The 25,418-nt window shown below is 59.8% G+C and overlaps 3 protein-coding genes across 5 annotated transcripts; all 3 read left to right on the forward strand.

Annotated features, from left to right (window-relative positions):
- The first annotated feature begins 221 nt into the window (after positions 1-221).
- Positions 222-10,712, forward strand: D2HGDH (D-2-hydroxyglutarate dehydrogenase). Of its 3 annotated transcripts, none has more exons than XM_062006002.1 (9): positions 222-557; positions 1,051-1,108; positions 1,774-1,913; positions 3,138-3,331; positions 4,957-5,125; positions 6,800-6,943; positions 7,353-7,495; positions 8,279-8,444; positions 9,939-10,712. In XM_062006002.1, exons 1-9 carry the CDS (start codon positions 269-271, stop codon positions 10,196-10,198), a joined length of 1,563 nt encoding a protein of 520 aa, XP_061861986.1. In that variant the 5' UTR covers positions 222-268; the 3' UTR covers positions 10,199-10,712. The 3 variants fall into 3 exon arrangements, with proteins under 3 accessions (XP_061861986.1, XP_061861988.1, XP_061861987.1); XM_062006004.1 differs by having other exon boundaries at positions 481-557; positions 1,010-1,108; XM_062006003.1 differs by having other exon boundaries at positions 542-557; positions 673-1,108.
- Positions 10,456-18,371, forward strand: GAL3ST2 (galactose-3-O-sulfotransferase 2). The gene is made up of 5 exons (XM_062005301.1): positions 10,456-10,475; positions 16,557-16,643; positions 17,021-17,294; positions 17,375-17,622; positions 17,767-18,371. Exons 1-5 carry the CDS (start codon positions 10,456-10,458, stop codon positions 18,191-18,193), a joined length of 1,056 nt encoding a protein of 351 aa, XP_061861285.1. The 3' UTR covers positions 18,194-18,371.
- Positions 18,372-21,963: 3,592 nt separating this feature from the next.
- Positions 21,964-25,219, forward strand: NEU4 (neuraminidase 4). The gene is made up of 4 exons (XM_062005854.1): positions 21,964-22,164; positions 23,005-23,260; positions 23,626-24,129; positions 24,631-25,219. Exons 1-4 carry the CDS (start codon positions 21,964-21,966, stop codon positions 25,026-25,028), a joined length of 1,359 nt encoding a protein of 452 aa, XP_061861838.1. The 3' UTR covers positions 25,029-25,219.
- Positions 25,220-25,418: the final 199 nt, after the last annotated feature.

Below are 25,418 nucleotides of genomic sequence, written 5' to 3' on the forward strand. Positions count from 1 at the left end.
CTCGGCTCCGCTCCGCTCGGCTCGGCGCGGCTCGGCTCGGCTCGGCTCGGCGCGGCTCGGCTCGGCGCGGCTCGGCTCGGCTCGGCGCGGCTCGGCTCCGCTCCGCTCGGCTCGGCGCGGCTCGGCTCGGCTCGGCGCGGCTCGGCTCGGCTCGGCGCGGCTCGGCTCGGCGCGGCTCGGCTCGGCTCGGCTCGGCTCGGCGCGGCTCGGCTCGGCGCGGCTCGGCGCGGCTCGGCTCGGCTCGGCGCGGCGCGGCGCCGCGTAGCAGATGAGGATGGCGGTCCCGTGCGCGGCCGCCCGCCGCTCCGCGTGGGCTCGGCTGCGCTGGCGGCCCGGCCCCGGCGGGAGGAGCGTGGCCGCTGCCCCGGGGCCGCTGCGGGCGGCCGGGGGCCGGGAGGTGCCGCTGACCAGCCGGCGGTACCCGGTGCAGCGCCTGCCCTTCTCCCGCGTGTCCCGCGGCGATGTGGCTTTCTTCGAGCGCATGATGCCGGGGCGCGTCGTCACGGACCCGGAGGAGCTGAAGCCGTTCAACGTGGACTGGCTGCGATCGGTCCGAGGTACGGCCGCTGCTGTGGGGGTTTGGTTCGGGTGAGACCTCTGCCCCTGCTCACGCACCAGGACCACGAGTCCGGAGCCGTCTCGCCTGCGTTTATGGCAGACACCTCTGTACAGGCCGAGAGTCGTTTTCCTCATAGAAGACGCTCTGGGAACTACCCATCACCTGCGAATCGTTTGAGTCTTAAGCCCCTTCACTTACTAATTCATTCATTCCTGAGACAATCCGGCTCGGTTGTGAACGGGTTTGGCTGAGCCTCAGACGGGTGTTGTGGTCCTGTTGCCTGTGTCACAGATTAAACCTTTCCCCTTGCCCCCACGGGCAGCCAAACCCAGCTGCACACGCAGAGCTCTTCCCCCCCTGTGTTTGGAAAGGGGGTGAAGTGCCTCTGCCCGCGGGGGAGGGGTGCTGGTGCTTGGGACATCACCATTTACCACCTGTTTCTCTCTGTAGAGCCCACAGCTTGCCCTGAGAGCGCCTTGCTTTCCTTGCAGGCTGCAGCAAGCTGATGTTGAAGCCGCAGACGACGGCAGAGGTGTCGCAGATTCTCAGGTGACCTGTGGCCCTTCTACTGGACTTTGTGCTGAGGAGACTCGGGTTACTGCAGGCAGCATCCAGCCAAGGGAGCTCCAGGCACTGCTTGCTCAAGGGCTGGGGCTGCTGAGGCTGTTTTCTCCCTGGGTGCCTCGTGACTTCTGCCCTTTACACCCCCCTGCCCTGCGGCTGGACCTGTGTTCCAGCTGCTCCCAGGAGGGGAGAAGTGCTGGTGCTGCCCCTGGGCTGTGCATGGGCTGGGGGTTGGGCAGTGTTGCTTGTCTGGATGACCTGCAGGTTCCTCATTAGGGGTATTTTCACTTAGGGAGCTGAAGTTTTCCAAGGGCCTTCCACCTCTGCCTGTGTTTCCCAGGCCCGGTGCCTGGCCCTGGGCTTCTCTGGGGTGGTTGTGTGGTGTCGGTGTCTGGCAGAAGGAAGGCCAAACTGTCACCTGTCCTTGCAAAGGCTGAGTGGGCAGCAGCAGGCTTCTCACATCCATGCTGATGGCTCAGAGTAGAGGGATCTTCATCTGAGCCTTCTCACTTTGTCCCTTTGTTAGAAGCATCACTTTTAGGCTGAATGCTGCCCAATGTTAGGGTGCTCTTGTGGAGGTGAAGCTCTTCTGATGCACTGGGTTAGGGCTTTAAAACACCTCAGATTTCAGAAAGCTGTTTGCTTTGCAGGTACTGCCATGAGAGGAACCTGGCAGTGAACCCTCAGGGGGGCAACACGGGCCTTGTTGGGGGCAGCGTTCCTGTCTTTGATGAGATCATTCTCTCCACTCTTCTCATGAACAAGATCATCAGCTTTGACAAGGTGTCTGGTAAATATCTGTGGGGCACAGAGGTGATCCCCTGGCCCTAAAGCAGCCCTGTTCCTGGGGAGCTGCAGGGTCAGCAAGGTTCAGCTTCGTAAGGGGTGTCAGAGGTTTGTTCCATCCAGGCTCCTGCTGCTGATGGAATCCTGAGGCTATAACTGCAGCAGGCAGGAAAATCCATCTGGTGGCAGGAAGAGAGAAACGTGAACATCTCCCATCGTGTTCATAGATTAAATGAGAAAGCCTCAGGTGGAGCAGAATGACAGTGTTGAAGAACAGGAGAGCTGCTTAAATGCTTTCCAGCACCTTTCCTCAAAGCCAAGCAGCTGCTCCTTTCAGACAGGGGGGAGTTGGGAGAGAGGTGTGCTCACAGCTTCTCTCCTGGGGAATGTCTTCTGTCTGCCTTTGCACTGCCTTTGTTTCACCTGTTCTTGCCCCCATTCATGTGAACCTTAACAGAAACCAAACGTTGGGCTTTTCACCTCCTTCTAAGAAGGGTTTGTCTCTTCTGGGGAGAGAAGTTGTGCCTGTCCCAGAGCTGTGCTGCAGTGCTGCTCAGTGACAGGGACACGGCCAGGGCAGGTTGCCTTTTCTGGCCCTCCTGTTCCTCTGAAGTACATTACTGTGAGGGTGATGAAAGCTGCAATGACCTTCTGGAGACAGGTGTGATTTATTGATGGAATAAGATGAAGGCCTGAGTGTTTGTGTTTGCCTGTGTTGCAGCAGGGTAAATGAGGAAGACAAGCTTGAGGGGAAGGCTCTGTGGGATGATGACTGGAGGGCAGCCCGCTGGGGCTCTGAGGAGGAGCCCTGCTGGTGCAGAAAGCCATGCAGCAGGAATGTCCTACAATGGCTTGTCTTGAAGACAAGTGTTGAAGAAGGCCCTGATAACTCTGCCAGCTGAGGGAGGGGAGAACTCACACCTGGCCTGGATTTGGAGGGCTGGGCTGGTCGGAATGTTTCACTTGAAGCAGAGAGAGAACAAGGGGCAGAGATACATGGCTTGTGCTTGGCCAGCCCAGGGCTGTGGGTGACCAGATGGCAGGGCAATGGCAGAGCTCCCCTGTGCTTGGGGAGGGGTGTGGCAGTGCCCTGTGCCAGGCAGAGACTCAGACTGAGTCCAGGGGCTATTGGAGGAAGGGGTGGCTGCAGCTGCTCCTGCTTCCCCCAGGCCCTGAGGAGCCGCCTCCGTCTGGGGCGTCAGCTTGCAGCGGGACGTTTGTGTTTCAGGGATCCTCGTGTGCCAAGCTGGCTGCATCTTGGAGAGGCTGAGTGAGTGCCTGGAGGAGCAGGGCTTTGTCATGCCTCTGGACCTGGGGGCCAAGGGCAGCTGCCACATCGGGGGCAACGTGGCCACGAACGCGGGCGGGCTGCGGCTGCTGAGGTACGGCTCGCTGCGAGGGACAGTGCTGGGGCTGGAAGTGGTAAGGCGAGTACCCAGCTCTCCCTGCTGCCTCTCAGCCTCTGCTTCCTGCCCTCTCCTGCTCTCCCAGCCCTCAGCTGATGCCTCATGCAGACAAGCCCCTGTCCAGGCTTTGCTCTGAACTGGCCCTGCTATGGCTGCTTGGGAAGGGCCAACAAGGGCTTTCGTGTTACTGCCACCACAGTTTCCAGCTTGCACCCGTCCTGGCTGGCAGGAGTGGTGTTCAGTGATGAATCCAGGGGAGAGGTTTGGAGATGACCTGTGTGTTTCCTCTGTACAGCAGTGGGTCTCTGCTAAACCCATCCTGCAGCCCCCTCTTCTGGTGGCTGCTCCCTGCACTGCCAGTGGAGCTGGTTGTGCTTTGGGTTTGTTTGGCTCAGGGCTTTCTCCTACAGTTTTGGCTGTTCCTCAGCCTGCTTCTCCCTTACAGGCCTGTGCCTCTGTGTGTAAAGGCTGGGCCTGGTAGCTCTAAAAGATTTTGTGGCTTGGGAGCAGAGAGCTCCCAGTGAAATAAATCAGGTAGGTAACAAAAACCTGGTTTGGTTTTATTGTGTAGGCTCCTCAAGGTTTTGTGTCACAGCTGGGTCCTTCTGGTGTCAAAACAACCTCTAATAAACGTGTCTTGGAGACATTCAGCCTTGAGGGAAGGCTCAGGTTGGCTTACCTCCCTCTGGTTGACTGTGCTTTCAAATCACACTCCTTGTTCCTCTTGAGTAGTGGGAGATGTGGCAGCAAAGGAGGCCTCGTCCTCTCCACCACTGGGAAGGACAGCAGGGCACACTCCAGCTGCTGTTGTTAGTTGTCCTGATGGAATATGTGCAAACAGCACTGTAAAAGTGAGGGAATCAGAGCTGTCTGATGTGTGGTTTTGGCAGGGTGCAGGAAGCTCTGGAGTCTCAGTGGGAGGTGGTTTGTGGTGTGTCAGGTTTGGTGCTCTCCATCTTCCAGGGCCAGATTGGATAAAAAAGCACCTGAAACATTCCTTTGGGTGCTGCTGCTCTGGTGCTTCTTCCCCAGAAATGACTGGATGCCCTTTTGCAAACTGAGGCTGCAGTGAGCGAAGGTAGATGTGGGTGAGCCCAGGGCAGTGGCTGCCGTTTGCCTCAGTGCATTTAATGGCAGCTCCCCACTTCTCTGAAACTCGGGTTGAGGTGTGTGGGGCTCTGATGTGCTGACACCTTGGAGGTTGTTGACCTGTTTGCAATTAACAGGTAAAGGCTGGGGTTTATTTTTGTAAGTAACCATCACTGCAGCTGTCAGAAGTGCCTTGTTTTGCTCCTGTTGAGAAGCTCCTGTGTCGGGGACCCAACTGGTGGCCACTTGCAGTAGCACTGAAGTGTCTTCATGTGTGACTTGCAGATGTGACAGTGCCTGCTGAAGTGCTCTCTTCCTTTAGAAAGCTTGCAGTCTCATTTCTCACCCTCTGAGTGCTGTGTTGTGCCAGGAGCCCGAATTGGTGGAGAGGAATTAAGTCTGAGGAGGCTGTTATCCAAAGGAAACAGAAAAGCTTGGGGTCAGACTCGGGTGGGATGTGGAGGGGAGGGAGAGCTGGGAGTGGCAGCCAGGCAGGGCTGTGGCAGAGGATTGCTGCCTGGGTGGCTGGACTGGGGCTGGCTGTCCCTGCAGGTGCTGGCTGATGGCTCTGTCCTGGACTGCCTGGCCTCGCTGCGCAAGGACAACACGGGCTACGACCTGAAGCAGCTCTTCATCGGCTCCGAGGGCACCTTGGGAGTGATCACTGCTGTCTCCATCCTCTGCCCTCAGAAACCCAAGGCTGTGAATGTGGCATTCCTCGGTAGGAGCTGACACTAAGGAGTTCAGAGGCTGGGAGGGGAGAGGAAGGCAGCAGCCAGCCTGCTGAGCCATCAGCTCCTGTCTGAGAGGCAATGTGGGGCTGCTTGTTAAAATACCTGGGCAGGTACTTCCTACCCTTGGTGTGAATGTGTAACACACCTGCAAGGCATCTCCCACCTCAAACCCTTACAGGAGCTGCTCCCAGCCCCCACAGGAGAGCAGGTTGCACCTTCTGGGGATGGGAAAGATGGCTGGAGGCCGAGTAGGCTTTGTGAAACTTGTCACAAGGTTTTGTGACACTGATTCCTCTGTGTGTCTGTGGCACTGATTCCTCTCTCTGTGTGTCTGTGACACTGATTCCTCTCTATGTATGTCTGTGGCACTGATTCCTCTCTCTGTGTGTCTTTGGCACTGATTCCTCTCTCTGTGTGTCTGTGACACTGATTCCTCTGTGTCTGTGGCACTGATTCCTCTCTGTGTGTGTCTGTGGCACTGATTCCTCTCTGTGTGTGTCTGTGGCACTGATTCCTCTCTGTGTGTGTCTGTGGCACTGATTCCTCTCTCTGTGTGTCTGTGACACTGATTCCTCTCTCTGTGTGTCTGTGACACTGATTCCTCTCTCTGTGTGTGTCTGTGACACTGATTCCTCTCTCTATGTGTCTGTGGCACTGATTCCTCTCTCTGTGTGTCTGTGACACTGATTCCTCTCTCTGTGTGTCTGTGATACTGATTCCTCTCTCTGTGTGTCTGTGACACTGATTCCTCTCTGTGTGTGTCTGTGGCACTGATTCCTCTCTGTGTGTGTCTGTGGCACTGATTCCTCTCTGTGTCTGTGGCACTGATTCCTCTCTGTGTCTGTGGCACTGATTCCTCTCTCTGTGTGTCTGTGGCACTGATTCCTCTCTGTGTGTCTGTGGCACTGATTCCTCTCTGTGTGTCTGTGGCACTGATTCCTCTCTCTGTGTGTCTGTGACACTGATTCCTCTCTGTGTGTGTCTGTGGCACTGATTCCTCTCTCTGTGTGTCTGTGACACTGATTCCTCTCTGTGTGTGTCTGTGGCACTGATTCCTCTCTGTGTCTGTGGCACTGATTCCTCTCTCTGTGTGTCTGTGACACTGATTCCTCTCTGTGTGTGTCTGTGGCACTGATTCCTCTCTGTGTCTGTGGCACTGATTCCTCTCTCTGTGTGTCTGTGACACTGATTCCTCTCTGTGTGTGTCTGTGGCACTGATTCCTCTCTGTGTCTGTGGCACTGATTCCTCTCTGTGTCTGTGGCACTGATTCCTCTCTCTGTGTGTCTGTGGCACTGATTCCTCTCTGTGTGTCTGTGGCACTGATTCCTCTCTGTGTGTCTGTGGCACTGATTCCTCTCTCTGTGTGTCTGTGACACTGATTCCTCTCTGTGTGTGTCTGTGGCACTGATTCCTCTCTATGTGTGTCTGTGGCACTGATTCCTCTCTCTGTGTGTCTGTGGCACTGATTCCTCTCTATGTGTGTCTGTGGCACTGATTCCTCTCTCTATGTGTCTGTGGCACTGATTCCTCTCTCTGTGTGTCTGTGGCACTGATTCCTCTCTATATGTGTCTGTGGCACTGATTCCTCTCTCTATGTGTCTGTGGCACTGATTCCTTTCTGTGTGTGTGGCACTGATTCCTCTCTGTGTTCTGTCTGAAGGGTGTCAGAGCTTTGCCAAGGTGCTGGAGACATTCACAGTGGGCAGAGCCATGCTGGGGGAGATCCTGTCTGCCTTCGAGTTCATGGATGAGAAGTGCATGGAACTGGTTCAGAGATACCTCAAGTTGTCCAGCCCAGTGGCAGGTACTGGTGTGACTGGTGCTGCAGGAGGAGGTGTTGTACCCTGCCTGGGGGTTTGCAGCTTAGTCCCACATGCATGTGGCTGTGATGTGTCAGTGTGTGACCATCCCTCATAGGTTTTGTACCCAGCATTCCGTTCCAAACACATTCTGTGGCTGTCTCTGAAGGTCAGGCTTGTTACTTCTACTTGTGCCCACCAAACTGGGAAGCAGTGACTGGGGGAAGGGAGGAGCACAGAAGTGCCCCAGAGCTGAGAGGCTGCCAGCTGAGCTGCCCCTCTGCCTGGCACCAGACAGTCTGGGCACAGAGTGACCCATGAGACATGCCAAGCTTGGAGAGAGCTCCAGACCCTGCCAAGCTCCTGTGCTTTTACCCCACAACACCTGCTTATTGTGCTCTGTCTCACTTCCAGGCAGCCCTTTTTATGTGTTGATTGAAACTTCAGGCTCCAACTCGACCCATGATGAAGAGAAACTGAGCAACTTCCTAGAAGAGGCCACAGCTTCTGGTCTGGCCACTGATGGAACTGTGGCAACAGATGAGAGGAGGATAAAGGCAAGTCATTCTTTCCTCTTGCATGATCCCTGTGACGTGGTTCCCTGCTTGGAGCTGTGGTTTTGGTGTGGAAATGGCCACACTGGGACTTGATCCCTGAGTGCCCTGGTAGCTTGTGTGGCAGATTGAGTAAGAATGCTAAGGGAGAACCCTTAGCACTGCTGACTCATGCCAGAGTGTTTGGGGTTTCAGTGGTGGTTTCCCCTTTTGAAACAGATCAGAGTAAGGAATGACATCTTTCAGGGGTTGCTGGGGTAGCACCTAAACTGCCTGGGAACTACCAAAGCTGAGTTGTCAGGGAGGCCAGGGATGAGCCAAGTCCTGCAGGCCAGCAGTGCTGCAGCCAGAGCCTGCTGGTGTCTCTGTGGGAAGGATTTGTCTCTGCCCAGCCTTTTATAGTGACCCATGTTCCTGCCAGCCCCAGTTCCCAAAGAAACCCTTGCAGTTGAGTGGAGGGGGCACATCCCCACTCCCTGGGAACCCTAAACAGCTCTGGAGAGGATACCCATGCCTGTGTCCTCTCTATCCCTGCCACTGCCACCTGTCCTGTGTCCTTTCTGCCCTGGCACTGCCCCCTGCCCTGTGTCCTCTCTATCCCTGACACTGCCCCCTGTCCTGTGTCCTTCCTGCCCTGGCACTGCCCCCTCACTGCCCAGTGCTGCCAGGTTGCTGCCTCGCAGCAGCAGCTGTACCATGCAGGGAGTCCCTGCTGCGTGCCCTGCGTGCCTGTGGGCAGGGTGCCCGTGGGGCAGCGGTGTCACCGGCCTTTCTGTGCCCCAGCAGGAGCTGTGGGCGCTGCGGGAGCGGATCACTGAGGCCCTGATGCACGAGGGCTGCGTCTACAAGTACGACGTGGCCCTGCCCCTGGGGAGACTCTACGAGCTGGTCACGGCCGCCAGGGCTCGGCTGGGCCCCGGTGCCAGCAGCGTGCTGGGCTATGGTCACCTGGGTGAGTCGCCCTCAACACGGCATCCTCCACAGAGGGCCCTGCCCAGCCTGGGGCCACAGGGCTCAGGGCAACAGGGTGAAGTAGCCCAAGGGCAAATGCAACACCAAGCCCAGTGCCCAGCCCTGGAGGGATCCCAAAGGCGTGGGGCTGAGGTGCTGAGGGCCGTGGGTCAGTGCTGGGCTGGGCAGGGCGAGATCAGGGCTGGGACTGCAACAGCTTCCAGGGCTTTAACAACCCAAACAGTTCATGATTGCACCTGCTGGGGAAGGAGGTGATTGCTCTCTGTGCTCCAGGGTTTGCTGTGCAGCTTCCCAGTAGTTTTAGATGGAGAAGCAGAGACTGAACAGCTGAGAGCTGTCAGAAGAGGGAGCACGGGGGAGTTTCGTTGCTGTCGGACTGGATCCCATGTGTGGATGCAGGTTGCTGGCTAGCCAGCCCCCAGCATGGCCATTCGTATCCTCTTGCTCTATCCTTTCTGTTCAAGGATGTAGGTTGTTTAATTGGACTGTTAATTTCATTAATGTGCTTGGACACATGGGGTAGGGGAGCACTTCCCTGTCCAAAGTGGTTCTTTGGTTTGGAATTTAGTTCTGTGTGAGCCATTAGGAGAGGGGAGAGAGGCACAGATGGGCTGTGGCTTGTCAGAGTGCTGGGAGCCTGGTTGGTGTTACAAGCAGGTCAGTTGCTTTAGCAGAGCTGTGCTGGTCAGGTGATGATTAAAAAGAGAGAAGGCTCTTCAGCAGACTTGATTTGAGAGATAGTGCAGGACAATTTTGTGTAAGCAGGGCTGGCTCTGGTAGCTCTTGGCATGGAGGACTGAGCTGTGTGCTGCAGGGTTTGCTGGGATGCTCCCAGGGACAAGGGGCAGGCTGTGTTTCTCTGTGTGCTTTGCCTCTGAGCACTCAGTGACTGTGTCTCATCAGACAGGCAAGAGGCAAAAGGAGAACATGCTCTGCCTGCTGACACCGTGCCAAAGTGCATCTAGGACACTGCACAGACACAATGGGGAGAGAGAAAGTGATGAAGGGCTGTCTTCAAATCTAATGACCATTGTGAAATACCACTGGAGAGGCCCGTGCTGTGCCATCTCTGTGCTGTGCCATCTCTGTGCTGTGCCATCTCTGTGCTATTCTGTACTGTGCCATCTCTGTGCTGTGCTGTGCCACCTCTGTGCCGTGCCATATCATCTCTGTGCCATGCCACCTCTGAGCTGTGCCATCTCATCTAGGGGAGGCACACACCAATTAACAGAGCAGGGCTGTTGGAGGTTTAGAGTGGCAGAGGTGAGGGTTTGCAGGTGTGTGCACTCACAGCAGCTGCTCACGAGCTGTGCCGCGGGCGCCAGGCGCCGTGTGAGCGGCCGCGGCTGGGGGCGGTGCACTCGCGCCCCTCGGCACACAGACTGACAGCGGGCACGGGGAGGAGGCAGCGAGGGCTGGCTGTGGCAGGGACACCGAGGTCTCCCACACACACCTCTGCAACGTGTCCTTGCAGGAGACGGGAACTTGCACCTGAATATCACGGCCGAGTCGTACAGCCGCGCCCTGCAGGATGCCATCGAGCCCTTCGTGTACGAGTGGACCGCGAGCTGCGGCGGCAGCGTCAGCGCCGAGCACGGGCTGGGCTTCAAGAAGAAGCAGTTCATGCACTACAGCAAGCCCCAGCAGGCAATCTCTGTCATGCGGCGCTTCAAGGCCATGTTTGACCCCAAAGGCATCCTCAACCCCTACAAGACGCTGCCCTCCAGCCCCTGAGAGCTGCACGGGCTGGGACAGCAGCAGGGCCGGCGTCTGCCCCGGCAGCGGCACCTCAGAGGCACGAGCAAAGCCCGGCCCAGGCTGACGCTGTGGGATGGGAAAGCCCTGGGGGGGATCAACTGGGCCAAAAGTGAAGCTGCAGTTGATTGAGAGGAGTTGTCTGAATGTAACAGTGTTCCCTAAGTCAGCATCAGCCTGACAGCACTGATGACACCCGGCTACAGACAAGATACTGGAGCTGAAGAGCAGTGACCATGCTGGTGCACAAGTGCAGGTGAGAGGATGCTACATCTGCCTGAGTGCAAAGGGCTGCTGCTGAGCCAGGGGCAGGAGCTCTCTGAGGACAGAGGAAGGGACAAAACGACCACAGACTGAGATGCTGCTGTTGGACCAAGCCCCCGCAAGGCAGGAGGGAGCTGGGAGCCGGGTGTCACGGCCCAGCGATTGATTTCTTGGTTCAGGTCTGTTCCAGCTCCAGCTGTAATAAAGCCACTTTGTGCACAACCTCAAATCCAACCTCTCCTTTACAGCCGAGGGCTGAGATTGGGTCCAGCCATACCTGGGCTCTGAGGATCCAGCCTGAAGCACAGGACTCTGCGGGAGAAGCCCCAGGGAAGCTGCCAGAGCAGCCGGTGCGGCCGCACGAGCGCTGGGAGCAGCGCTGGGCCCTGCAGCGGAGAGGGACAGGAAGGTCCCAGAGGGCATCCAGAGGGCAGCTGAGCTGGAAGACATGTCCCTTATGGACATGAAGGGTGGCTGGGGCCTTTGGCTTTGTCTGGCTTGGAGAGAAGGAGGCTGAGGGGTGACCTCGTGGCTCTCTGCAGCCGCCTGAGGAGGGGACGTGGAGAGGGAGATGCTGGGAGATGCTTCTCCCTGGGATCCAGAGCTGGATGTGTGGGAGATGCCTCTCCCTGGGGTCCAGAGCTGGATGTGTGGGAGATGCTTCTCCCAGGGGTCCAGAGCTGGATGTGTGGGAGATGCCTCTCCCTGGGGTCCAGAGCTGGATGTGTGGGAGATGCTTCTCCTAGGGGTCCAGAACTGGATGTGTGGGAGATGCCTCTTCCTGGGATCCAGAGCTGGATGTGTGGGAGACGCCTCTCCCTGGGATCCAGAGCTGGATGTGTGGGAGATGCTTCTCCCAGGGGTCCAGAGCTGGATGTGTGGGAGATGCCTCTCCCTGGGGTCCAGAGCTGGATGTGTGGGAGATGCTTCTCCCAGGGGTCCAGAACTGGATGTGTGGGAGATGCCTCTTCCTGGGATCCAGAGCTGGATGTGTGGGAGGTGCTGGGAGATGCTTCTCCCTGGGGTCCAGAGCTGGATGTGTGGGAGATGCCTCTCCCTGGGATCCAGAGCTGGATGTGTGGGAGGTGCTGGGAGATGCTTCTCCCTGGGATCCAGAGCTGGATGTGTGGGAGATGCTTCTCCCAGGAGTCCAGAGCTGGATGTGTGGGAGATGCCTCTCCCTGGGGTCCAGAGCTGGATGTGTGGGAGATGCTTCTCCCTGGGATCCAGAGCTGGATGTGTGGGAGATGCCTCTTCCTGGGATCCAGAGCTGGATGTGTGGGAGGTGCTGGGAGATGCTTCTCCCTGGGGTCCAGAGCTGGATGTGTGGGAGATGCCTCTCCCTGGGGTCCAGAGCTGGATGTGTGGGAGATGCTTCTCCCAGGGGTCCAGAGCTGGATGTGTGGGAGATGCCTCTCCCTGGGGTCCAGAGCTGGATGTGTGGGAGATGCTTCTCCCAGGGGTCCAGAACTGGATGTGTGGGAGATGCTTCTCCTAGGGGTCCAGAACTGGATGTGTGGGAGATGCCTCTTCCTGGGATCCAGAGCTGGATGTGTGGGAGACGCCTCTCCCTGGGATCCAGAGCTGGATGTGTGGGAGATGCTTCTCCCAGGGGTCCAGAGCTGGATGTGTGGGAGATGCCTCTCCCTGGGGTCCAGAGCTGGATGTGTGGGAGATGCTTCTCCCAGGGGTCCAGAACTGGATGTGTGGGAGATGCCTCTTCCTGGGATCCAGAGCTGGATGTGTGGGAGGTGCTGGGAGATGCTTCTCCCTGGGGTCCAGAGCTGGATGTGTGGGAGATGCCTCTCCCTGGGATCCAGAGCTGGATGTGTGGGAGGTGCTGGGAGATGCTTCTCCCTGGGATCCAGAGCTGGATGTGTGGGAGATGCTTCTCCCAGGAGTCCAGAGCTGGATGTGTGGGAGATGCCTCTCCCTGGGGTCCAGAGCTGGATGTGTGGGAGATGCTTCTCCCTGGGATCCAGAGCTGGATGTGTGGGAGATGCCTCTTCCTGGGATCCAGAGCTGGATGTGTGGGAGGTGCTGGGAGATGCTTCTCCCTGGGGTCCAGAGCTGGATGTGTGGGAGATGCCTCTCCCTGGGATCCAGAGCTGGATGTGTGGGAGGTGCTGGGAGATGCTTCTCCCTGGGATCCAGAGCTGGATGTGTGGGAGATGCTTCTCCCTAGGATCCAGAGCTGGATGTGTGGGAGATGCTTCTCCCTGGGATCCAGAGCTGGATGTGTGGGAGATGCTGGGATATGCTTCTCCCTGGGATCCAGAGCTGGATGTGTGGGATATGCCTCTTCCTGGGATCCAGAGCTGGATGTGTGGGAGGTGCTGGGAGATGCTTCTCCCTGGGATCCAGAGCTGGATGTGTGGGAGATGCTTCTCAGGCAGGCAGGTCATCAGCTGTACTGGATGGGCATTGTAGGTCCCTTCCCACCAAAATCACAGGATCATTGAGGCTGGAAAAGCCCTTTAAGCTCAGGGGGTCCAACTGTTCCCCCAGCACCGCCACAGCCACCCCTGACCCGTGTCCCTCAGCCACAGCCACACGGCCTCTGACGTGTCATTTCCAGTTTGGTGTGTGAACCCACATTGTCACCCCCTGTGTTAGCAGAGGCCAGGCCAGGCCATCTGCCAGTCAGTCATCTGCTGGCTGCTGGTTGTTTGCTGGTCACATCTGTACATCCCTGAACGTGGCACCCTCTGGAGTCAGGCTGTGCCAGGTGCCAGAGGGAAATCCTGCCGCTCACCTGGGCACCTGCCACGACAAGGGAAGGTTTGCTGTCAGTGCAGGGCGCAGCCATGCTCAGCCATCTGTGTGAATGGACATCCTTCAGCTCTCTGGAAGGTCACTGCCTCAGCCACAGAGCAATGGGAAGGGAAGGGAAGGGAAGGGAAGGGAAGGGAAGGGAAGGGAAGGGAAGGGAAGGGAAGGGAAGGGAAGGGAAGGGAAGGGGAAGGGGAAGGGGAAGGGGAAGGGGAAGGGGAAGGGAGAAGAGTTGTGATGGAGTTATTATATACTATCAGTCCTAGCCCTTAACCACCAGGATTGTCCTTGTCCTCAGTGATGCTGTCAGATTCTGCTTCACTCTTGTGTAGAGGAGGGAGCAACAGGGTGAGTACATAGCTGTGGGGGGACACATTTGTGTAAAGAGTCATTGTTGTGGGAGCAATTTCTTGTCCAAACATCTCTGAATGATGTGGATGTGGATGCTCAGCACTTGGAAGCTGGAGGGCCGTGGGTCAGTGGTGGGCTTGGCAGTGTGAGGGGAGGGCTTGGACTGCAGGAGCTTCAAGAGACTTTTCCAACCCAGATGCTTCTGTGATTCTGTGAGGCAGTGGCAGTCTGGCACAGCGAGGAGGAAGCACTTGACTGCAGTGGTTTTGGCTGGGGTGAAGTTGATTCCCCTCATAGTAGCTGGGATGGGGCTGTTTGGTGGGTCTGTGACCAGGGTTGACAGCACAGGGACGTTGTGATTGTTGCTGAGCAGCACTTGCATGATGTCAAGGCCTTTTCTGCTCCTCACCCCACCAGCGAGTGGAGTTGGAGGGCACGAGGAGCTGGGAGCCCGGCCCCACCTGAGGCCAAGGGTTTGTGAACACACTCCTGAGTGTCCAAACCTGTGTGCAGCACCCCAGGAGAGAGCAATGGGTCAACTGCAAAAGCATAACAGGGGTCTCTTGTGATCTGAGGGCTTCCAGCAGCTTGTGAGCAAGAAATGGCACAGCTGATGTATGCAATGGGATGGGAGAAAGAGGCCCATTGCACATGAGCCCCACCAGCAGCTGCTGCTGTGCCAAGGGCAATGCTGGAAGTTCTCCCTCAAACAGCCCCTGGGCTCACACTCTACCCAGAAAGTCAAAGAAAGCAACCTTCTACCTTCCTAATAGGAGAGGATAGGTTGGAGAGGTGCAGCAGGAGGAAGGAGGGTTGGAGAGGTGCAGCGGGAGGAAGGGGAGGAGAGGTGCAGCGGGAGGAAGGGGAGGAGAGGTGCAGCAGGAGGAAGGGTTGGAGAGGTGCAGCAGGAGGAAGGGTTGGAGAGGTGCAGCGGGAGGAAGGGGAGGAGAGGTGCAGCAGGAGGAAGGAGGGTTGGAGAGGTGCAGCAGGAGGAAGGAGGGTTGGAGAGGTGCAGCAGGAGGAAGGAGGGTTGGAGAGGTGCAGCAGGAGGAAGGGGAGGAGAGGTGCAGCAGGAGGAAGGAGGGTTGGAGAGGTGCAGCAGGAGGAAGGAGGGTTGGAGAGGTGCAGCAGGAGGAAGGAGGGTTGGAGAGGTGCAGCAGGAGGAAGGGTTGGAGAGGTGCAGCAGGAGGAAGGAGGGTTGGAGAGGTGCAGCAGGAGGAAGGAGGGTTGGAGAGGTGCAGCAGGAGGAAGGAGGGTTGGAGAGGTGCAGCGGGAGGAAGGAGGGTTGGAGAGGTGCAGCGGGAGGAAGGAGGGTTGGAGAGGTGCAGCAGGAGGAAAGAGGGTTGGAGAGGTGCAGCAGGAGGAAAGAGGGTTGGAGAGGTGCAGCAGGAGGAAGGAGGGTTGGAGAGGTGCAGCAGGAGGAAGGAGGGTTGGAGAGGTGCAGCAGGCACTGCCTGTGGCACCAAGCAGCGCAGTGAGCAGGGCAGGTGCACATGGCAGCGGTGTGACAGCAGGAAGGGTGCTGAAGCAACCCAGGTTGCCCTCCTCCAGCCCCCAGCACCCTGCTCAGCCCCTGCTGTGACCCCCCACAACTCCCCCTGCAGCCAGCACCCGGCTGAGGGGTCCCTGCCCAGCCCTCCCTCCCCTGCCAGCACCGGGGCCCGAGGCAGCTCTGCAGCCTGGCCGTGCCCTGCCTCTTTCCATGGCTTATGAATTAAGTGCCCCCACTCCCAGGAACACCTGGCCCCTCCCTCTGTCCTCACCTCCCCCAGCCATTTATAGCAGCGGCAGGATGCTGCAAATAGAGCCGCGGAGCTGGAGCTGAGATCTGCAGAGGAGACAGCGGCTGGGAGGCAGCATGAAGAGCCCCGGGTGCCCTGCTGGGTGCCCTTCCAGGTATGGGCAGAGGGGAGAGAAGGAGCTGGGTGCAGGATTAAGGTGCTGTTTGCAGAGAGGTCTGGTTCAGGCCACCCCTGGAACTTGCTCGTGACCCGTGGAGCTCGTTGTGGTTCTCTCCAGGCTGGAGATGCATTTCCCTGGGAGTGTTGCTTCCCTGAACTCCAGGTCTTTTAATTTGAAAGAAGCTCGTTAGGTCCATACAGAGATCTCTAGTTTCCAGCTTCAGCCAAATGCAGGAGGTTGTCCCAAGCCTTAGGGCACCTGCAGCAGCATCCTGGGGGGTGGTTTCTCCCCCTTGCTGCCTGCTGGGGGATGGTGTGCTGGGGGGAGCTGCCAGATCCAGCTTTGGGGTGCAAAGCTCCTTTTTGGTGGGCATTAAACCTTCAATAGATCCCATGCCCTGGCTGGAATGGTGCACAGAGGTTGCCTGGTTAGAGCTGGAAATAACTCACCCCTTGGAGAAGGTCTGATGGAAGGGAGACCTGGGTGAGGCTGAGTGCCAGAGCTGGGCTGGCAGGAGGAGCTGTGGCAGGTCTCCTGGCCTGAAGGCAGAGGGTCCTTGGTCTATTACAGGTGCTTGGAAAAGCCTCAGTTGTATCAGGTGCAGCAGGAGGAAGGAGGTTCAGGGTTTCTTTGAGCTCCCCATCTCCTGCAGTGATGTGATTACAGGAGCTGCTCAGGTTTCTTACCAGGGGAATCCTGACACAAAGGGCTTCTTTTCTAGGGAACAAACCAGAAGTTTGAACAGGGAATAAGCTCTAAAGCCCCAGAAAGGCAAAAGAAAAGGCAGCAGAGCAGAGCTGTCGGAAGAGCTCAGGTTCTGCCTGGACTGTGGCTTTCCAGAGGCCAAAGTGAGGAGAAAGTGCCATTTCTCACTCTTGTGCCTCTAACGGCAGGGCTGCTGTCAGAGCTTGGGGACCAAGGGTGGCTGACACCGTGTTGGTGTGTGGCTGTGGCCCAGGTTCCCAAGGGCACTGTGCAGAGGTGGGGGGTTTGCCTTCAGGGAAGGGCTGTCAGATAAACGTCTGCTGAAGCTCTTCTGTCTTTCCAGGCACCTCAAATGGCTCGTTGCTTTCAGCCTTTGCCTGGGACTCATCTTGCTGTCGGGATTCTTCCACGTGGAGGATAACAATTCCATGTAAGTGCAGCAGAAGCAAGAGTGTGTGAGTTCAGCTGCCCAGGGCAGCCGGGGGCTGGCCTGGGACACCCCTCCTGAGGTTGGGGCAGCAGCCCAGAGTTAGGTGCTAGACCTGCATTTGGGTAGGCAAGGGATCAAATTAGCCCTAAGGGCAGCTCCTCAGGGCTAAAGCAGCCTCGTGGGAAAAGGGGTTGGAGCTGAAGCCTTTGGGTGAGCTGAAGCAGGAAACCATTGGGCATCCGTGCCCGAGGGACGGGGCCGGGCTGGGCTGTCGCTGCTGGGACAGGGAGACCCTGCTTGGGTTGGGCTCTGCCAGCTCCCACAGGTCGGGCATGGTGCTGAGGAGGCTGCTTTGGCCCTCTGTTGCCTCCCTGCAGCGTGGCGAGGAGGCAGGAGGAGCTGGCGGGCGCGCCGTGCCGCGCCAGGACCAACGTCATGTTCCTCAAGACGCACAAGACAGCCAGCAGCACCGTCCTCAACCTCCTGTTCCGCTTCACCGAGAGGCACGAGCTCACCGTGGCCCTGCCAGCCCAGCAGCTCCTGCACCTGGGCTACCCCAGCAGCTTCCTGGCACACTTTGTGGAGGACTTCCAGTCCATAGGGCAGAACTACAACATCATGGGCAACCACCTGCGGTTTAACCCCTCGGAGGTAAGGGAGGAGCCGCCCTGGCAGCGGGGAGCAGCGGTGCCTCCGCGCCGACCGCTTCTCCCCTCCCTCCCCTCATACAGGTGCGAAAGGTGATGGCAGCCAACACCTTCTACTTCTCCATCCTGAGGAACCCCATCCGCCTGCTGGAGTCTTCCTACGTCTACTACAAGAACGTGGTCCCTGCCTTCAGGGCCTCCAAGGACGTCAACGAGTACCTGGCCTCACCGCTGAGGTATTACTGGCGGGCGGACCGGCAGCAGAACATCTACGCCAGGAACATCATGTGGTTTGACTTTGGCTACGACAACAACGCCGAGGACGACGGGAGGTACGTGCAGCAGGTCCTGAGGGAGATGGAGCAGAACTTCCAGCTGATGTTGATAGCAGAGTACTTTGATGAGTCCATGGTGCTCCTGAGGCACGCCCTGTGCTGGGACCTGGACGATGTGGTTTACTTCAGGCTCAATTCCAGGAGCCGCGAGAGCGTCCAGGCCCTGAGCCCGGAAAGCGAGGAGAGGGTGAAAGCCTGGTGCTCCCTGGACTGGGAGCTCTACCTGCACTTCAACCAGAGCTTCTGGAGGAGGGTCGAGGAGGCCATAGGGCTGGAGCAGCTGCACAAGGAGGTGGATGAGCTGCGAGCGAGACAGAAGGAGCTCATGGAGACCTGTCTCTCGGAGCAGGAGGCGGTGGGGAAGGACCACATCAAGGACAAGGCCCTCCTGCCTTTCCAGTCAGGGGCTGCAAATATCCTTGGGTACAACCTCAGGCAGGACTTGGACAACAGGACTCTCAGAACGTGCCAGAGGATGGTTATGCCCGAGCTGCAGTACATGTCCCAGCTGTACAGTGCTCAGCACCCGCACAAGAGGAGGAAGCAGCTGCGGCTGCCCCTGCCATGAGCCGCTTTCCAGCAGGAGATGCAGCTCCCTGCTCCCAGCCAGGGCCCACAGCAGCCTGCTGTGCTTTCCCACAGCCCACAGCTGGCCCCCAGGACCCTGGGTGTGAGAGGGAGACGGGGGGGAGGTTATCCAGGGCCTTGGTGGGTCCCTTTTTGGGTACCTTAGAATCACAGACTCATTTAGGTTGTTAAAGCCCTTGAAGCTGCTGCAGTCCCAGCCCTGCCCTCACCCTGCCCAGCCCACCACTACACCACAGCCCTCAGCACCTCAGCTCCACGGCTCTGGGATCCCTCCAGGGCTGGGCACTGCCCCAAGCTCCCTGGGCAGCCTGGCACAGGGGTTGACAACCCTCTCTTGACAACCCAACTTGAGGCTGTTTCCTCTCATCCTGTTGCTCAGGAGCAGAGTCTGAGCCTCACCTCGCTCCAGCCTCCTGTCAGGGAGTGTCAGAGAGTGCTCCTGTCTCCCCTCAGCCTCCTCTTCTCCAGGCTCAACACCCCCAGGACCCTCCCCATCAGACCTGTACTGCAGCCTCTTCCCCAGACCTTGAGCCAAAGACTCACTGTTGGCCAGTGTTGTATGCTGGGCAATGGGAATCCTGCTGCTGGTGCTGGTGCTGGTGCTGAGTGCTGGGCTGGCTGCAGCTGCCTCCCATGTTCCTGCCTATTAATCATTAACCACAGGCTTCATGGTTGTGTTTGCATTTGCATTCAGTAGCCATGGCCGTGCCAGGCTGGTCACAGCTCACTGGAGCAAGGCCTGAGCATTGGCATTCAGTGTGGGGAAAGGGAGCTGGAAGTGAGGAGGGGAAAGGTCAGCACCCAGGGCTGTGCCACATGGCAGCTCCGGGTGAGGCCAGGGCTGCCAGGGGCTGGCACTGCCTGTTACTGGTTGCCCATGGGCTGGCACTGCCCGTTGCTAGTTGCCCATGGCTGGCAGTGTCTGTTGCTGGTTGCCCATGGGCTGACAGTGTCTGTTGCTGGTTGCCCATGGCTGGCAGTGCCCGTTGCTGGTTTCCCATGGGCTGGCAGTGCCCGTTGCTGGTTTCCCATGGGCTGACAGTGCCTGTTGCTGGTTGCCCATGGCTGGCAGTGTCTGTTACTGGTTGCCCATGGCTGGCAGTGTCCATTGCTGATTGCCCATGGCTGGCAGTGTCTGTTGCTGATTGCCCAAGGCTGCCAGTGTCCGTTTCTGGTTGCCCATGGACTGGCAGTGCCCGTTGCTGGTTTCCCATGGGCTGGCAGTGCCCATTGCTGGTTGCCCATGGCTGGCAGTGTCTGTTGCTGGTTTCCCATGGCTGGCAGTGTCTGTTACTGGTTGCCCATGGCTGGCAGTGCCTGTTTCTGGTTTCCTGTGGGTTCACAGTGTCTGTTGCTGGTCGCCCATGTCTGCCAGTGCCCGTTGCTGGTTGCCCAACGCTGGCAGTGCCCGTTACTGGTTGGCCAACGCTGGCAGTGCCCGTTGCTTGTTGCCCATGGCTGGCAGTGCCTGTGTTTGATTACCTGTGGGAGTTGCTAACATGTCCATTCTCACTCATGGTACCTCAGAGCTCAGTGGGTGTTGAGGGGGCAGCAGGTACCTGGCTGGGCTGAGCGATCGGAGTCTCTTGGCAACATGGTTGGACTGGAAAGGTCTTTTCCAACAGGGTTGTTTCCATGGTTCCATGGCTGGCCCCGTGGGGAGGGAGCTGGGCAGCAGCAGAGATGCTCTCAGACAGGAGAGAGGCAGAGCTGGAGATTTCGGCAAAGCTTTGGACACTGTCTCCCATCACATCCTCACCAGAAAGCTCAGGCAGTGTGGCTGGGATAAGTGGACAGTGAGGTGGATGGAGAGCTGGCTGAATGACAGAGCCCAGAGGGTGGGGATCAATGGCACAGAGTCGAGCTGGACACCTGTGGCCAGGGGAGTTCCACAGGGATGGGTTCTGGGGCCAGTCTGGTTCAACATCTTCATCAACCACCTGGATGAGGGCATAGAGGGACCCTCAGCAAGTTGGCTGATGACACCAAACTGGGAGCACTGGCTGATTCCCCAGAGGTTGTGCTGCCATTCAGCGGGATCTCGATTGACTGGAGAGTTGGGCAGAGAGGTTCAACAAGGACAAGTGCAGAGTCCTGCAGCTGGGAAGGAAGAGGAGACTGAGGGGGATCTTATTAACATTTATAAATATCTAAAGGGTGGGTGTCAGGAGGTTGGGACATCCCTTTTTTCTATAGTAGCCAGCAACAGGACAAGGGGTGATGGGATGAAGCTGGAACACAAAAAGATCCATCTAAACATAAGAAAAAGCTATTTTACTGTGAGGTGAGGGAGCCCTGGCCCAGGCTGCCCAGGGAGGGTGTGGAGGCTCCTTCCTTGGAGGGCTTCAAGACCCACCTGGACACGTTCCTGTGTGACCTGATCTAGGTGACCCTGCTTCTACAGGGAGGTTGGACCAGATGATCTCTAAAGGTCCCTTCCAACCCCACCATTCTGTGATTCTATGATTTCCTGTGGCTAACTTTAGGCCAGGCAGGGAGCCAGGGAAGGCAGCCAGGGCAAGGCTTCTGCAGCCCATGTGAGATTAACAGCACCTTGACAGCTCTCTGCCCCAGCAGCCCTGGCTAAGATTAAGCAGCCTGAGGAGCAGCGTGCAGCAGGAGGGGCAGAGGGATCAGCAGCCACATGTGCTCAGCCCGAGCAGCCCCTGGGGCTGTTCCTGGCCAGTTCTGCAGCCTGAGCCTGAGCTTTCACCTTGGAGCCTCTGATCCGTGACTTGCTGCGTTAGTGCACTCAAATCCTGCCAGCCAAGCTGCTGCTGGGATGGAACATCAGCATCACAGGAGTTCCTGGCAGGATGACCTGCGTGTGGGCAGTTGCTGGGGGGACGCTGGCACCGTCCTGGGTGCAGCCTGGGGGGCTGAGGGCTGGGGGGACCATGGTGAATGTGTGCTGCAGCTCCTGGGCAGTGAGGCCTTGCCTCTCCCAGCCTGTGAGGAGGGAAACTGAGGCAGGAGATGCAAACATTCCCCCATCTCCCATTGCATTCCATCCTGGGGGTCAGAGCAGGGTGTCTGTGCGGCCGCAAGGCCCTGAGAACGGAACAGCGCCTTTGTGCTGACTCAGCACTTCTTCCTGGAGCCGTGACGTGACCGAGGGTGAGGGGACCCTGCGAGGGGCAGCGAGGGGCTGGGCTCTGACCATGGGCAGCCACGGGACGGGGGACCCTGAGCCAGCAGCACCCAGTGAGTGCTGGCACGTTCTCCAGGGGGGTTTGACCAGCAGAACCTCCCCAGGGCAGCCGGGTGAGAGCTGCCCTTGGCCACCCCGGCCTGGGAGGCCCATCCAGGGGACTCTGCCGTGCATGGGGTGCACCCCGGGGTTCCCCACAGGGAGGGGGAAGCGTGGAGCCATCTGGATCCTGTGCAGCAGAGGGATTCCCTGAGCCCTCTGAGGGGCCTGGGCTGGTCCCAGGGTCTCGGCTGTGTGGAGATGGGCTCTGACCCCAGACCTGCCTGACAATGGGCGCAGCGAAGCGTGGGGCCCTGCCTGCGCTGCCTGGCCTCCATTTGCCACACATCCCTCTGGCAGAGCACTTTGAGGACCAGTTTAATTGCGTTTGACTTCATTCCAGGGCAGCCCGGCTCGGCCTCTGCGGCGTTACCCAAATCCCTCCCCTCCTCCGCCGGGCAGCGACTCTCCCTCGCTGCAGCATCCCAAACCTCCAGCTCCCCCAACCCCCAGCGGGGACACCCCAACCTGCCGTCGCACTGCCCCCCGGAGCCGTGCCCATGGGCTCCCGGCACTTCCCGGCGCGCACGGTGCTGCTGGAGCGGGAGCCGAGCGGCGTGACGTACCGCGTGCCCGCGCTGCTGTACCTGCGCTGCGGCGCGCGGCTCCTGGCCTTCGCCGAGCAGCGCCTGGGCGCCGACGACGCACACGCCGACCTGCTGGTGCTGCGCCGGGGCACCCTCTACGGCAGCTACGTGGAGGTGGGTGACGGGGTGGCAGCCAGGAGGGGGATTCTGAGCTGAGGGAGGCTGCGTGGGGAGAGCCTCTGGCAGAGGGGTGTGTGGTAAAGGGAGGCCAGTCAGCACAGGGGCTGGTGGGACCTACGCTTCCCTGCACCCATTGTCAGGCAGGTCTGTGGTGAGAGCCCATCTCCACTCAGCCAAGACCCTGGGACCAGCCCAGACCCCTCAGAGGGCTCAGGGAATCCTCCATCCCTCTGCTGCAGAGGACCCATATGGCTCCTTGCTTCCCCCTCCATGCATGGCAGAGACCCCTGGATGAGCCTCCCACGCTGGGGTGGCCGAGGGCAGCTCTCACCCGGCTGCACTGGGGAGGTTCTGCTGGTCAAAGAGAAAGCACCGGGCTGAGCCTCTGCTGAGCTGAGGGAGGCTGCATGGGCTGAGCCTCTGCAGGAGGGGTGTGTGGTAAACAGGACAGTCAGCACAGGCAGGGCCCCACGCTTCCCTGCACCCATTGTCAGGCAGGTCTGGGGTCAGAGCCCATCTCCACACAGCCAAGACTGTGGGACCAGCCCAGGCCCCTCAGCGGGCTCAGGGAATCCTCCATCCCTCTGCTGCAGAGGACCCAGACAGCTCTTTGCTTCCCCCTCCCCGTGGGGAACCCCGGGGTGCACCCCATGCACGGCAGGGACCCCTGGTTGAGCCTCCCAGGCCGGGGTGGCCGGGGGCAGCTCTCACCCGGCTGCCCTGGGGAGGTTCTGCTGGTCAAAGAGAAAGCACCGGGCTGATCCTCTGCTGAGCTGCGGGAGGCTGCGTTGGGTGAGCCTCAGCCCTGCCCCTCCGCTGCTCCTGCCCGGGCAGTGGGAAGACATGCGCGTGCTGGAGACGGCGACGCTGCGGCACCACCGCTCCATGAACCCCTGTCCGCTCTACGACGAGTTCACCGGCACCCTCTTCCTCTTCTTCATCACGGTGCTGGGCAGGACGCCCGAATCCTACCAGATCGTCACGGGCCAGAACGTCACCCGGCTCTGCTGCGTCACCAGCGCCGACCAGGGCCTGAGCTGGAGCGAGGCCACAGACCTCACGCAGCAGGTCATCGGCGGCGCCATCAAAGGTAGCCCACGGGATGGGGTGAGGAGGGGCGAGCACGGCCAAGGAGAGGGGGGCCAGGGCTGGTTTGGGTCTCCTGGAGCCATCCATGGTGTGTGTGGAGGTGGCCTCAGGGTAGGAAGCCCGGAGGCATCAGAGAGAGGGGATGGCAGAGGAGCTTGGGGAGAGGAGAGGGAAGGGGGATGTCTGTCACGCAGGGGAAGAGAAGATGGAGAGGCCCCATGGGCAGCACCATAGCTGAGCACAGCCAGGCAGCACCAGGCTCGTGCTTGGCTGGGCTGAGGGATGCTCCAGAGCCCCTTCCACACGGGCCCTGGCAGGGGCAGCGCGGGGGCAGCTCCTCACCCCCGTCCCGCCTGCACTCCGCAGACTGGGCGACGTTCGCGCTGGGCCCCGGACACGGGATCCAGCTGCGCTCGGGCCGGCTGCTGGTGCCCGCCTACAGCTACCACATCGACTGCAAGCAGTGCTTCGGGCAGCTCTGCAAGACCACCCCGCACTCCTTCGCCTTCTACAGCGACGACCACGGCCGGGGCTGGCGCTTCGGCGAGTTCATCCCCAACCTGCAGACGGGCGAGTGCCAGCTGGTGTCGGTGGACGAGGAGGACGGCACCAACGTCCTCTACTGCAACGCCCGCAGCCCCTTGGGCTTCAGGGTGCAGGCGCTCAGCACGGACGACGGGGCAGTGTTCCACGGCGGGGAGCTGGTGCAGCGCCTGGTCGAGCCACCCCACGGCTGTCACGGCAGCGTCGTCGGCTTCCCCGCGCCCCTGGTCTACGGCCCCGCTGCCCCCCGGCACCCAGCGGGGTCCCTGCGGGGCTCAGCGTGGCGGCTGCTCCCCGGGATGGTGCCTGCCCGGGGGGCTGGGGGGGGTGAGCTGCCCACCATGGCCAGCGGCAGCCCCTCAGAGCCAGCCCAGGCTGGGGATGAGCTGCCCCCCGTGGCCAGCGGCAGCCCCCCGGAGCCAGCCCAGGCTGGGGATGAGCTGCCCCCCGTGGCCAGTGGCAGCCCCCCGGAGCCAGCCCAGGCTGGGGATGAGCTGCCCACCATGGCCAGCGGCAGCCCCTCAGAGCCAGCCCAGGCTGGGGATGAGCTGCCCAGCATGGCCAGGGGCAGGCCCCCGGAGCCAGCCCAGGCTGGGGATGAGCTGCCCACCGTGGCCAGGGGCAGCCCCCCAGAGCCAGCCCGGGCTGGGGATGAGCTGCCCACCGTGGCCAGGGGCAGCCCCCCGGAGCCAGCCCAGGCTGGGGATGAGCTGCCCACCGTGGCCAGGGGCAGCCCCCCGGAGCCAGCCCAGGCTGCGGCGCCCTGTCCCACCCCAGGGCATCACAGCTGTGCCCGTGGCATCACCTGGGGCCGAGGGGACCCCGCAGCCACTCCTGGCCCCGCTCCCTTCTTCCAAGCGCCCACGTGGGTCCTGTACTCGCACCCCACCAGCTCCATGTCGCGGGTCAACATGGGGGTTCACCTGAGCACCTTCCCCAGGGACGCCGAGAGCTGGACCGAGCCGTGGGTCATCTATGAGGGCCCGAGCGCGTACTCGGACCTGGCGTGCGTGGAGCTGCCCTACGGGGAGGCTTCTCCCTCCGGGGCCACGGCCGTCGCCTTCGCCTGCCTCTACGAGAACGGGACGCGCTCGCCCTACGAGCAGATCTCCTTCAGCATGTTCACGCTGCACGACGTGCTGCGCAACATCCCCCTGGCAGCCCCCCGGGCACGCAGCACCCCTGGCCCTGGCAAGCTGGGCACGAGGAGCTGCCACATCTCCTAGTGCCACCCCCAGGCACGGGTGCAGCCCCCCTGGCCCTGGCAAGCTGGGCAGAGGGAGCTGCCTCACCTTCTAGTGCCACCCCCCAGACCCCGGGGCACCAACCCCAAGCCCAGTGCCCAGGGACGCTCACAGCCTGGCACAGGGGCACACACCACCCACCCCAAACTGGGGTTTAGTCTCTTCTTTATTGCTAGGTTGGTTTTGTGATAGAGTTGATGGATTGTGGAGGCCTGAGCCACCAGTCCAGCCCCAGGCTCCCTCCTGAGCAGACGAGCATGTAACGGGGAGTAGGTGCCAGGGTGAGGGGCTGCCCTGCTCCAGCTGTGCCAAGCCTGGTACAACCCCGTGCTCTGGTACAACCCCTCCTCCCAGGGTTTGCCTCCCATCCTC

Source organism: Colius striatus, chromosome 12 (genome assembly GCF_028858725.1).
Source record: "Colius striatus isolate bColStr4 chromosome 12, bColStr4.1.hap1, whole genome shotgun sequence".
In the NCBI taxonomy this organism is placed as follows: Eukaryota; Metazoa; Chordata; class Aves; order Coliiformes; family Coliidae; genus Colius; species Colius striatus.

Coding starts and splice junctions, on each gene's coding strand:
- D2HGDH (XM_062006002.1), top strand. CDS start 269: ATGAGGATGGCGGTCCCGTGCGCGGCCGCCCGCCGCTCCGCGTGGGCT. Junction 558..1,050: donor CTGGCTGCGATCGGTCCGAG/GTACGGCCGCTG, acceptor CTTTCCTTGCAG/GCTGCAGCAAGCTGATGTTG. Junction 1,914..3,137: donor CAGCTTTGACAAGGTGTCTG/GTAAATATCTGT, acceptor TTTGTGTTTCAG/GGATCCTCGTGTGCCAAGCT.
- GAL3ST2 (XM_062005301.1), top strand. CDS start 10,456: ATGCTGGTGCACAAGTGCAG. Junction 10,476..16,556: donor ATGCTGGTGCACAAGTGCAG/GTGAGAGGATGC, acceptor CTGTCTTTCCAG/GCACCTCAAATGGCTCGTTG. Junction 16,644..17,020: donor GTGGAGGATAACAATTCCAT/GTAAGTGCAGCA, acceptor GCCTCCCTGCAG/CGTGGCGAGGAGGCAGGAGG.
- NEU4 (XM_062005854.1), top strand. CDS start 21,964: ATGGGCTCCCGGCACTTCCCGGCGCGCACGGTGCTGCTGGAGCGGGAG. Junction 22,165..23,004: donor TCTACGGCAGCTACGTGGAG/GTGGGTGACGGG, acceptor CTGCCCGGGCAG/TGGGAAGACATGCGCGTGCT. Junction 23,261..23,625: donor CATCGGCGGCGCCATCAAAG/GTAGCCCACGGG, acceptor TGCACTCCGCAG/ACTGGGCGACGTTCGCGCTG.